The sequence below is a fragment of the Chaetodon trifascialis genome, chromosome 12, assembly GCF_039877785.1.
Source record: "Chaetodon trifascialis isolate fChaTrf1 chromosome 12, fChaTrf1.hap1, whole genome shotgun sequence".
Classification (NCBI taxonomy): domain Eukaryota; kingdom Metazoa; phylum Chordata; class Actinopteri; order Chaetodontiformes; family Chaetodontidae; genus Chaetodon; species Chaetodon trifascialis.
The window spans coordinates 4,742,371-4,755,114 of record NC_092067.1 but is presented as its reverse complement, the minus strand read 5'-3'; the positions used below and the strand labels follow the sequence as shown (position 1 = coordinate 4,755,114).

The following is a 12,744-nucleotide window of genomic DNA, read 5'->3' as shown; positions in this document are numbered from 1 at the left end:
ATAATAATTAAACAATACGAGCAACAACAACAACAACAACAACAACAACAACAACAACAACAACAACAATAATAATAATAGCAACAATAATAACAACAATAATCATAATAATAGTAATCAATAATCCGAATAATAGTAATACATTGTTATTTGTATTTGACAAACATTTATAGATGTTTTAATAACACATACATTGTGTCAATAAAGGTCAATAAATTGAATTGAGAGAGAGAGAGAGAGAGAGAGAGCGAGAGGGAGAGGGAGGGGAGGCACGGGGGGAGAGGGAGGGAGGGAGGTAGAGAGACCCTGGCGGACAGCAGCAGAGAGGGAGGTTGGACCGGGAACAATAGAGAGGAACGAAGCCAGCCTGAAACACCAAACAAACCGAGAGGGCGACAGAAAGAAAGAAACCCAGCGAGGAGGATGGAGGGAGCGAGAGGTAAACGGAGGACATGTGAGGAATAAAGACGCGAGGATTTTCCGTACCGGAGGGCTTGATTCCTGTCTTTCTTTGTCGGTGGATTGTATTGAACCGGATTCCGGTATGAACCCTGCAGAAGCGGCCGAGGAGGCGCCCAGCGACCCCGACACTGATGCCTTCTACAAAACAGGTAGGAAGCCTCCCGCAAATCCGCCACAAAGGCATCACAACTGAGGCGAATGTCTCCAAGAGCCGTGTGAACAAGCACATGAAACCAAGTGAACATCACACAAATGTGCAGAAAATGACCAGAAATGTGCTCCGTGCTATCACACAGGCACGACCAGATGGGATCAAAGGGGGGATCGGTCACATTCAGCAGGGAATCATGAGAAATGCGCTCTGCACGCCGCTATTTCACCCTTTACATGCGTTTACTGTGGAATTGTGTTTGTGTGTGCGTGCGTGCACTACTGTGAGCTCATGTGTCTGATGCTGATGGTCTCTACAAAAGAATCATGGAGGAATCACATCACATCAGCTCATGGGAACATCAGGAAATCTGTTCGATATGCGCCTAAATGATGATTTAGGTAGTCCTGTCAGAGCTTTAATAAGCAGGCCGTGTGTGTGTGTGTGTGTGTGTGTGTGTGTGTGTGTGTGTGTGTGTGTGTGTGTGAGACAGAGAGAGAGAGTGTGGCACTGTGTATCTTACACTGATGCGTTTAGGGAAAAAGCAGCAGATGACTGCTAGTCCTGTCTAAACTGATCAAAAATGGTCAGAGGAGGAGAGAAAGCGGCTGTGTGCAGGATGTGATGATGGAGATACTCTGTGTGTGTGTGTGTTTGTGTGTGTGTGTATTTCAATGACAAGAGCGTGTGTGTGACACCTCTACCAGAATATAATGGCTAAACACAAGACTTGAACTTGCAAGTCTTTTCATTGGTCGTCACTGATTAGCCTCCCGTTCAGTCATCTTCAGACGACTTATTCTGTCTGAGCACCACTCCAAACATCCCTCCTTCAGTCGTCTGGCACACTTCAGGGACCCTCACTGTGAGGAAGCTGAAACCAGATCATGCTTGATACTTCTTACAACTGCAGAAACAAGTACCAGATTAATTCATCAGAGGGAACGACGGACAATTCATCACAGCAACTCTGCTAATTGATTTAATTGTGGAAGTCATTAACCAATCAAAATGTGAGAAACGCTGCTGCTTTGTCACATATGACTATCCATTTAATATTTTGATGTTTGACATCACCCTGCTCTCGGGAACATGTGATGGGCAGTTTCTGCCATTTTCAAGACCAAAGGAAGAATTATTTAATCCTAAAAATAACCCAGGAGGTTGATATGTAATGACAATTGTAAGCTGCTGCCCTAATGTTCAAAATAATTCCATGAATAATTTCTAAAATAATAACAATTTTCAAATGGATTAAGTGACTAATCCTATCAGCCTGGACCAGAAACATGTAGGGTGAAACAGTTTTATGAGGCGTTCAGGTCAGTTTTATGCTTTGGAAGCTGTGTTGTGTGTGTGTGTGTGTGTGTGTGTGTGTGTGTGTGTGTGTGTGTGTGTGTGTTGGATGCTGACGCTGCACATTAGGGCTCAAGAATGGACACAGTGTAAACACAGTGATAGATGTACTGTTATCTCAGGGTAATATGAACTCTGTGTGTGTGTGTGTGTGTGTGTGTGTGTGTGTGTGTGTGTGTGTGTGTGTGTGTGTGTGTGTGTGTGTGTGTGTGACAGAGAGAAGAAGGACCAGAGAAAATGACACCAATAATAAAATAAGTTTTATCAGTTTAGGAAATGGGTGGCATATGGGTGACATGGTAGATAAACTACAGACACACACACACACACACACACACACACACACACACACACACACAGTATGCAGCGTTGCTGGAGGGGGACACACCCTGACTCTCTCTCTCGCTGTAATTCAGTTCAGTAACTTTATCATGAACAATCCTGCCTACAGTAGGTAGTTTATTAAATCACACACACACACACACACACACACACACACACACACACACACACACACACACACACACACACACACACTCTGTGAGACACTGCGTGTCTTGTATAGAGTAAGAGGCCTCTGTGATCTCCTCCTCTTCATTTTTCCCATCATATTAGATGACTGTCAGTTGGAGCCCTTCCAGGAGATGGACATGGAAATCTGCTGTTTGACTCATCAGAAAGAACAATGAGACATTGTGCAGAAAAAAAGTCTGATTCATTGAAATGTGGTCAAAGGTACAACAATGTAGGAGAGGAGGCAAGTGTGAGTCCCAGAGAGCACCGATGGAAGAATCGACCAGTCGTTAAGCTGAACTCTGTGTATGAGCTGCTGATGGCTGACTGAAGTCCTGCTGCTCGAGGCCCGCTGTTTGTCACTGGTCCAGATGCTTTCTGAATATGAGAACTTTGCCTGGCATCTTCTCTATAGCAACAGCCTCATAGGCTCATGGGTACTGTAGTATTTATATAGTTTCATAGGATTCATAACACAGAGAAATCATGGACTTGGTGAGCACTTCCTAAAACAGACTGCATTCTGTTTTTATTAATGTTTCCAACGTTTGTGGAATCAGGGTCGTGTGAAATGTTGTCAAGTAGTATGATTTAGCGTAACATAGTTCATCACATTACACCTGCAGCATGGAAAGCATGAAACGAGCCCCAGCGTCTATAATCAGTGTCTTTGCAGCCTTCCTTGAGGTAGAGGACCCTTTCTTTTGAGAACATGATCCACATACAGGAGCAAAAAGTAACAATATTTGTCAGCAGCAGAAAACAAACGCTGCCTGCACATATTAAAATGCACCGCTGTGTCTGAACAGCTGTGAGAAGAAGGCAGGGAGGCACCTCTCTCGCTCAGCTGAATGTCTCTCTGACTTCAGCACGGAGGAAATTACAGATGGCTCTGTACCACCTCCGTTTCTAAAACCAATTCCACATTATTGAGCATGTGCTACTCCTCCCACCAGTCTGATACTGTCCTGAGCTGCTAATAAGCCCATTGTTACATCCGTTTGCATGTTCCTAACGTTGTTAAATCAACCATACTCTTTTTAATATTCCATTCATTTATCATCTCCTCCATAGCCGCCCTAATGAATTCCTCCTTGGGAGTGCTGCACAGCTGAATTCAGTCTGTCCAGAACGCTGTCAGACTCAGTAATGACAGCACACACGTGATCCTCGTGCTGACTTCTCTTCCTAGTGCTTCTCGCCCATACAGAATAACTTCATCATTTTCCTTTGGATGATGCGTCTGCAAGTGTTAAATGAAATTTGTCATATTGAGAAACACTTCCAACTCTGATTCAACCACTCAAAAAAATCTCATATTACACACTTTGTACTCAGCTGTCTCACAGCTGTACATAATGGGATGCGACACAAGATGCGCAACCATCACACTGTAGACTGCACATCCAACACATATCAATCAATGTACACAGTTGTTCAGTTTGGAGAGTCACACAGTGAATTGAAGACTAAACAATGGTTGACAGGTAATCTACATTTAGAGCATGAATACAGTATACTATGATGTTCAGTATTTGAAGCATGTTGTTACAAACGTCCCTGAAAAACATTAAACCTGCTGGTTTATGCTGCAATTAGTGCAGAAGAGTAATGGATGAAAAACACTAAATTTGGATGAAATGGCAGATGGAGAGAGAAGGTCAAGAAGGACCGTAACAAGGACTGTAGAGCAGACCTCTCATCTTCAGCTAAAACCTGATCGCTGGCTTACTAAGTCATCCTTGCTCACAGCATGCCATCTGCTCTTTTTATTATGAGCTCCTTTGCTCACACATGCTACATTACCAATGCCAGTTCCAGTCTTTAAAGATAAAAATAATATAATAACTATATCTACGACTATATCGAAGGACAGAGTAAAGATCCTCCAGCACCACAAACTGCATGGTTTTATTTCTGGACTCTAAACACCATGACAGCCAAATCAGAAGTACAGTATAATCAGGCCAACAGTGTCAGTGTGTCCCAGCATCACACACTGCTGGCAGAATGCCCTCAGTTTGTACATAAGCTTGAAAAGCTCCTATCAGATTGATTTTATTTTTAATTGAATTTCCCTGCATATGGCTGAAGCACTTAGTGTGTGATATTTATCTACTTTAATTTTGTATGTATAGGAAATGGCTGCAGGACTGCAGAAGATAAACACATTAAATGGAAATTAGACACTGTAAAGAAAGCAACAGCAGAGAATTCATTCAGAAGTGTGCAACATCTGGCAAGACTGGAGCCTTAAAAACACACACACACACACACACACACACACACACACACACACACACACACACACACACACACACACACACACACACACACACACACACACAGAGGAAAGTGCAGGCGGTGCGGCTGCTCAATGTTATGCTAATCAGCGGTTTATAAATAGGAGCCCAAATTATCAGACGGAAACAGGAAGTGACACGCTGGCATTCATACCTACACACACGCAATCAGAGAGCAGCGTCTGAGTGTTTATCAGACGACTGACGCCAGCTGTCTGTCAATAGCTGCCGCGGTTGCTGCGCGACCAGAATAATTGTAAATCTCTGTGTTCTCATTAGGATAACAGACATAACAAGCAGACGTCGGTGACGTCATTTTGGTCTTTGTCGTGTTAGAAACAGGTGAAGCACAGCAGCTCCTCACACAGGCATGCTGGGAGATTAGTGGGCCTGGGCACGGTTTGCTGATCCATGCCTGCGTACAGTACACAGTGTTCACACTAATCAAAGGAACTGGGGATGAAGTGTCCTCGGATCGGGGGCTGGGTCTCCTATGTGAAAGCCTCCTCAGACCACCTTCACACCAAGTGGCATCATGGCGGAACAGTTCCAGCTAAATGCTGCTTCTCTATAGAATCCAATTCAAAATGCAGCACTTCTCTCTTGAAATACAAAGTTATCTCTTCTGCTTTTCTTCATACTGTTACCATTTGGCATTAATAGCAGCTTATTCTCGGGGGATGGACTCCTAGTGTGTGTTCTTCATACTCCAGCAGTGAGGAGTGAGGCGAGCACTCACTGTGTGCATCAACAGGTAATTAGAGCTAATTTTCTCAGCTAATCTGCTGAAAGCTGTGAGTAATGTCTGTCGCCATGGAGATGTTTAATAAAGACAAAAGATGGCAGCTGCAGCTGTTCAAAGTCGAGTTTACAGTCCTCCCAATTTACTAGTAAGGTTGCTAGAAGATAATCAGCAATATTGCCTTTCATGCAGTGCAGTAGGCAAGATCTGAACTTTTCTCAAGGTCTCTTTTTTATCCTTCACTACTTCTCTCACTTTTCATATGTACAACCATGTGGAACACCATGAATACTTTGAGGAGAGACTGTCCAGAAGAGTATGCAGCAACCCACAATTCATCATGCCAAGACAACAAAAACATGGGATTTCTTGGAAATATTTTGGGGAACCAGTGGGATGCACCACGGAGAAGGCTGTGACGGCAGGCTGAGTGTGCAGCCAGTCAGATGCACAGAAACACGTTTGCCTTCAGACAAAGATGGACCACACTTTGTAAGAATCCACCATCCAACTTTTTCTGACACAGATTTGGACATCTTGACTCAGGGTGTCTGCAGATGCTGAATACCAACCCAGCCTCTTCAGACTCTCTCCTCCGTGTATCTTGGAAGCGGGTGAAGCTGTGGCGGAAATCTGAGCATCGATCTGAGAGCAGTGCTCTCTTTTGCCAGGGATTTCTGTTGCACTAAAAACTGAGTCAGCAGCTTTCTGTAACTGAATTCATGTCAATGATACAGGAAGCAAGGAATTTTAGAATGACAGTGAAAACTGTAAATTCCATTTAATGCAGATCTGTAACATCTGGCTGATTCCGGACTTGCCTAATCAGGTCAGTATTGATGCTGATACCGGTCTGCTTGAAGAATCCTAAGTCCTTAAGGTGCTATAAGACCTTATTTCACCCGAGGCAGAGACCTTATTTCACTTCGAAAAGAAACATCACTGGATACTGAGGATAAACTCTCAGGAGAGACTTTATTTCACCTTCTGAAGAAACAAAGAAAAAGAAAAACACACCTCATTTCTACCATCACAGGCTTCACTTCTGAAGAAAGACTTGAAAGAATTTGTCTGGTTGACATCACAGATATTGTGCATGCATGTGTGTGTGTGTGTGTGTGTGTGTGTGTGTGTGTGTTCACCAGGATATCTAAGAATGACTTTGTTGGCCTATGGAAGCAGTTGAGCGCTTGTGTGTTCCTCTGTGTGTTTGAGTGTTTCGCAAACAGAGACATTATGTGGATGAATGACCTGTAATCCATTCATTCACGTTCACACACTGCTTCCTCTAAGCCTAGAGCCAGATTAACCTGCCAAATAAGCACTCCAACACAGACAGGGAGGGGGAGAAAGACTGGGTGAGTTGTAATCATGATGTGTGATTTTGTTGAGTATGGTTTAGCATTGCTTATCAGAATCCCACTCCGGTCAATATGCGGTTTGGACAGGCTCATGTCTCATCAGGTGTCATTAAAATCAATGAGTTTATGCAGTGGGATTAAAGCTAATGACAAAGGCTGTTGTTTAAATTCAGCTTAATGAGATCACACTACTACAACTAATAGTAATCCACTAGTAAAGCCAGTACTTACACTGATACCTGTGATCATGTGCTGCTGTACAAACAGACTGACAGTCACTTCACTGAACGTCCTCTGCTCTCACTGTGCGTGAAGCTGCAGGCGAGCATGAGACAAGAGGACTGAAGACAGGAGGTCTTTAAGGCTTTAATGCAAGAGTTGTGAAACTGCAAACTATTGGATAAAACACAATCAGTGAAATGATGTGAATGAGATTTTTTTTTGATACTTTTGCCTTTTTTACATATTGTTGCAGCTGACAGTGTAGATACAGACAGGAAATGTAGGGAGCTGGAGATCTATGCCACGCAATAAAGGCCTCCATCTGGAATGGAGCCACAAAAATTGCAGTTGGATGGTATGTGTCTTAACCCCATGATTGTGGCCATTCTGACTATTTGCCACAATCACCACTGTTGTAGAGATAAATGCTGACTAAAGGAAAACAACAGATAGTTGGGCAAACAGGGCGAGCCTTGTAAAGTCTCTGTGTCCGCCCACAAGTATCTCTTTATTCATTTATGTATGTACTTGTTCATGCATTCATGTCTACTGGCACAGTACTCACTAACCGACACCAAATGCATTTGGGATATACCTCTGGGGCAACTTGCAGCAAACTAGCTGCACGCTGGTTTATTTTTGTGCTTGAGGCCGTGGGGTGCTGTGGATTTAACGTGAATGTTAGAGAGATGTAGCAAATAGAGAAGTTTTCAATGTTATTCACAGACAAGCTTTTGGAATAAAACATTTTGACACGTTGCAGCAGGAAAAGCACAGGCGTTACTGATAAAATGAATGAATGCTGTGTTGCATTTAGCTTCTTTGGGTTCAGGGTCCTGGTATTGTGCATGATGACTCACTATCAAGGATGGAAGACTTGAATACAACTGAGCCATATGTCATTAATAACACCTGTGCTTTAAGTATAACAAGTCTCCTGTGAAAAAAGCTTGTGGAGGTGGCGAGTGCAAAGTTAGCATCGCAAACACAGCAGTTTGACCAGAAAACATTAATACCACAAGAGCCGAAGTTAAGGGAGGGAAATATGTAACACCCCAACAGTAATTTAACACCCACCTAAAATATCCAGCAACATGTTAGGCTCAGACAGCTGGGTTAGCACTTAATTGATCTCAGAAAAATGCCTTTAATAGCTCAAATGGGACGTCCAATGGAGGTGTCGTGGTCTGCTGGCGGCAGAACAAAAAGAAAACACCTGAATGGACCCATTCAGACTGTGCTGACCCATTTCTGTAATTCCCTCAGGCTTAAATCTAGTCAACTCTTTTCATTTTAGACAATATGAAATGTGCAGTAGAGTATTCCATGCAGTCTTCTTCCTGGTCATAACCTGGCACCTACATTACCCACAATGCAACTCAACAACAGTGCAGTCGGAGATGAGGGTGTGTCATGCTGGTAGTGGCTAATGTAGCCTGAAGGGGTTTGGTAAGATCACTGCTTTCTAAATCCAGATTTTTTAATTTTCAAGTGTCTTCAGACCCAACCAACACTGAGTCAGGTGACATCACTTCAGGCAGACACGGCTTCCTGTGGAGCCACACAATGCTCTTTTTTCACATACAAACGTACACCCCAAAACCTGTAATCAGACTTCAACATGTGAAATGAGTGGACTTCCCCTTTAACTGTGCACTTCTGGCCCCCAGCAGAAAGTGTAATAGCATTCCTCAGCTAATGTTCCAGCTCCCATTTATAAGTAATGAGCAAAAATCCACAATCTATCATAAGGAGACAGCAAAATCCTGTTTTAAAATCATCCCTTTTACAAGACAAGCCTCTTATCTTTATGAATACGTAGTCATTTCAAGTTTCAGCATATGTACTGCATTATTTTCAGTACACTAAATACAATATGTAGTGTTGAAATGTTTCCAGGAAACATTTCTGTAAGAAAGAAGTTGTTCTTTGAGTTTGAGTAGCAGACCAGTACACTTTTCATTTGCCATGGAGTCAAAGGGAAATGATCATGTCATGCTTGCAGTTCACAGCAGGAACGTACCAGTACCATCTGGGAATATCATGTCATTAAAATGTAATTTCTTTAAGCAGCTTTGGTAAGGAGCTAATCCCCCCACTCGTATGATCTGTCAGTTAACAGTTAATGCAGCTGGTGCCTTGGTCGGGGTCTGTCCTTACAGTTTGAGCTTGATGAAAGCATTATTGGTAGTTTCCCATGATAATCCTGATCTTGTTTTTGGAATATCAGGTTTATGTGTTTTCACCTTAAACCTGATATTCTGCTTCATGAAAGCCAAATATGCTCTTATCCTGGTTTTGAGAAACCAAATCTGTCAGCTGGAGTACTTTGACAGAAACTGTAGTACTGTGGAAACACCTTGTGCAGTAATATGTTGTAGTTAGCCAGTAAAACAATAAACATTCATATAAATATTCCACTCTTAAGACATATTCTTCAGTGTTTTCTCTTAATATTGTTTGACCCTTCAGTTTGTCATGTCTATGTGGCTTGCTCATATGGCAAACACAACTGCGTAAGTTGTGTTAGAGCTGGATTAGCCTCCCATGTCACTGACAGTGGATGTGGTGTTTGGAAGCATTATGGTGTCATAGTTCGTGACCGCTGAACAGATGAAAACTGTGCGCGTCTTGAAACAGAAAGATGCTAAACCATTTGCAGCAGCATCAGAATGTGCCTATTATTGGATTGGAGCCCTGCTGTTTCTTTGCAGTGCAGTCAGCTTTATGCATGGCCTCTAAATATAAGCTGCCGATGACAAGGAATTATCCACTATTCCAGCAGTCACTCCCAGTGAAAGGACCTCAGGACTACAGTACATACACAGAGCTAGTTAAAAGATAGAGCTACTCTCTATTTTGGTCCCAAATCCCAAACCAACAGTGTGTTAGTCCATCTCTCAGTGTTTTTTGACTTCCCTACCTCGTCTGTGGCACTGAGCCTCAAGCCTGTTTGTTCTGGAAGACATGCATTTTAAAAACACCTCACAAATGTATGCTTTTATTTTCAGATAGAGAACTTCCTAAAACAGCTTGGCGCTGCAGATTTTAGAACATTACTCCAACAGTAAAAAGTGCACTGGCTTAGGAGTATTTTCAGTCACAGATTTGGTGAACTCGAGTTATGATAGCAGGACAGTGTACATGGAATTGGCTCAAAATTATTTAGTAATGAAAGAACACCCTCTCTAGAGGTGTGGCTCAATGGTGTTTCAGCACTTATTGGTTGGATAAATGCTGCACTTCTCTTAATGGACATCCACATACTTCATACAGTATTTGTGAACATGCAGGTTGGAATCATTTTGGAGTGTTCCTGGCATTGACACATTGATGCATACAGTATGCTAACAGGTTTAATGGCTTGAGTTTTACTGGATGAATTATAGCTAATGGGTGGTGGAGTGTCCTGTTCCTTTAAATGAAGCCTCGATCCTGAGTCATGGTGAGGAAACGTGGAGGGAGGAGCTACACATCTATTATTGAAAAGAGTGTGTGTGTGTGTGTGTGTGTGTGTGTGTGTGTGTGTGTGTGTGTGTGTGTGTGTGTGTGTGTGTGTGTGTGTGTGTGTGTGGGTAACAATAAGATGCTGCTGCTGCTGCTGAGGAGAGGCAGGGATCCCCTCCTTCCCTCCCTCCATCTCTCTCTTTGTCTTCCACTCACACACCCAGTGTCAAGAACAGTGGCAGATGGGTGTGAAGAATGAAGTGTGTGTGTGTGTGTGTGTGTGTGTGTGTGTGTGTGTGTGTGTGTGTGTGTGTGTGTGTGTGTGTGTGTTTGTGTGTGTGTATGTGGGATGCTGGGGGGACAGACCCAGAACAGAGAGAGAGGCTGCTTAAGTGGATTAGCCCTTATTACCCACCAGGGGACAAACAAGAGAGAGAGCTACAGGGACAGAGAGAGAGAGTGTTAAATGGATAAATACAAAGAAAGGAGTTTGTCTCCTCCTCCTTTTGTCTCCTCCCTCCTTAAAAGCTTTCTAGTCTTTGGACAGCTGCAGCCATATGGTGTGTGCATGTCTGCATGCATGTGTGTATTAGTTGTAATGAGCATCTGTTTTGACTGTAATCCATTACAAAGACTTTTTACAGACATGTATGTGAGTGTGTGTGTTACTAGCTGATTAGTGGTGCCAGCTAATAGACCTTGATGTTATTAACTGCTGTGGGCAGGTGTTTGTCTTTGTGTGTGTGTGTGTGTGTGTGTGTGTGTGTGTGTGTGAGACAGACACAGGAAGCTTTTATCCTGATTGACAGAGCCGCACAGAGCTGTTAAAAGCCACAGATAGTCAGACTGTTTAGCTAAATGGAAATAAATAATTAAATTCTACAATGATTTACAATGTGTTTTCACAACATATGACACCCTCGAGGAATATTTTTAACAGAAATATTCAGATGGTAAACAAACATAACCGTGGAGGACTGTAGACTTTAACGAACTGCACTGCTGGCTTCAGGAAGGGTTCGTTTTGGCTGATTTGACCTTTTTTTAGACTGACTTTGAGCACAGCAAATGAGCTGAGTTCACCAAACTTCATCAGTCCAAAAGAATCATTAAAGTGGAAGCAGTCCGGTCCTAACAGGTGCCACAAAACGATCCTGGCTCCATCCTCTGTTCACAGACTGAAACAGGTGAGAGGGAGTGATCCATCCAAACATCAGGCTGAAAACACCCCTCAGAAACCTGCAGCATCCTCTCTGCTGTCTCTGTAGACACCAAATAGCTTTTTGTTGTTTTGGGCATGTCTCCAAACCCCCTGAAGCAGCATGGACAGATGTTATTGGCTGAGGAAGTTATTTGTTAATGGATGCTGATTGAGTTGTGGGTTTTAGGATGTTTTCAGACCCATACAGTTCCAGTCAAAGTCAGCCAAAGCAAAATGTGTCATTCTCGTGTGGATTTTAATGCATCATGACAATCAATTAGCTCTGAATGATTTAACAATCAATTGAATTTAATTGAATTAAATGACCTCACCTGCTCGTCTCTCTGGCTCCACCCGTCCACCACCAGTGTCAAAGACACCTTGAGGAGGGATCACTTATTGGCTGCTATTCATCAGGTTTTGTCTCCATAAATGAATCTAATTGATGGCCTCACTGTGCACGTGTCTCCAGTCACATGAAGGCCCAGTCGTAATCACTCGTGACTCTTGGGCATCCACCCTGATTGGCCTGGAAAGATCCTTCAGCTTTAGTTTGTCCTCGCAGGAGATGCGAGAATGAAGCTCCAGAAGCTGAATGTTTCACCTTGAGTCCCTTGAGAAGCTGCACTGTTGCCAACGGTCCAATCGGAATCGATGTCACAACCTGAGTAGAGCCATCAACACACACACACACACACACACACACACACACACACACACACACACACACACACACACACACACACACACACACACACACACACACACACACACACACACACACACCTAATAGGACTTCCTTGGAGATCACCAGCATGCTTGACCTGAGTAATTACTCGCCACCCTTCGTTTAAGTGTGTGTGTGTGTGTGTGTGTGTGTGTGTGTGTGTGTGTGTGTGTGTGTGTGTGTGTGTGTGTGTGTGAAGCACAGACAGATGGCTCCCCTGTGGCTGGCTGAGCTGTCAGAGAGCAGATAAGAATCCTGA

At 43.2% G+C, this 12,744-nt stretch overlaps 1 protein-coding gene across 2 annotated transcripts in view; it reads left to right on the top strand.

The window, feature by feature from the left end:
- Positions 1 to 288: 288 nt before the first annotated feature.
- kalrna (kalirin RhoGEF kinase a) overlaps positions 289 to 12,744 on the top strand; it is a 134,406-nt gene continuing 121,950 nt past the window's right edge. For both annotated transcript variants that reach the window (XM_070975728.1, XM_070975729.1), the window contains exon 1: positions 289 to 611. In XM_070975728.1, the coding sequence (XP_070831829.1) occupies positions 545 to 611 (67 nt within the window). In that variant the 5' untranslated portion in view covers positions 289 to 544. The remainder of the gene's footprint in view (positions 612 to 12,744) is intronic.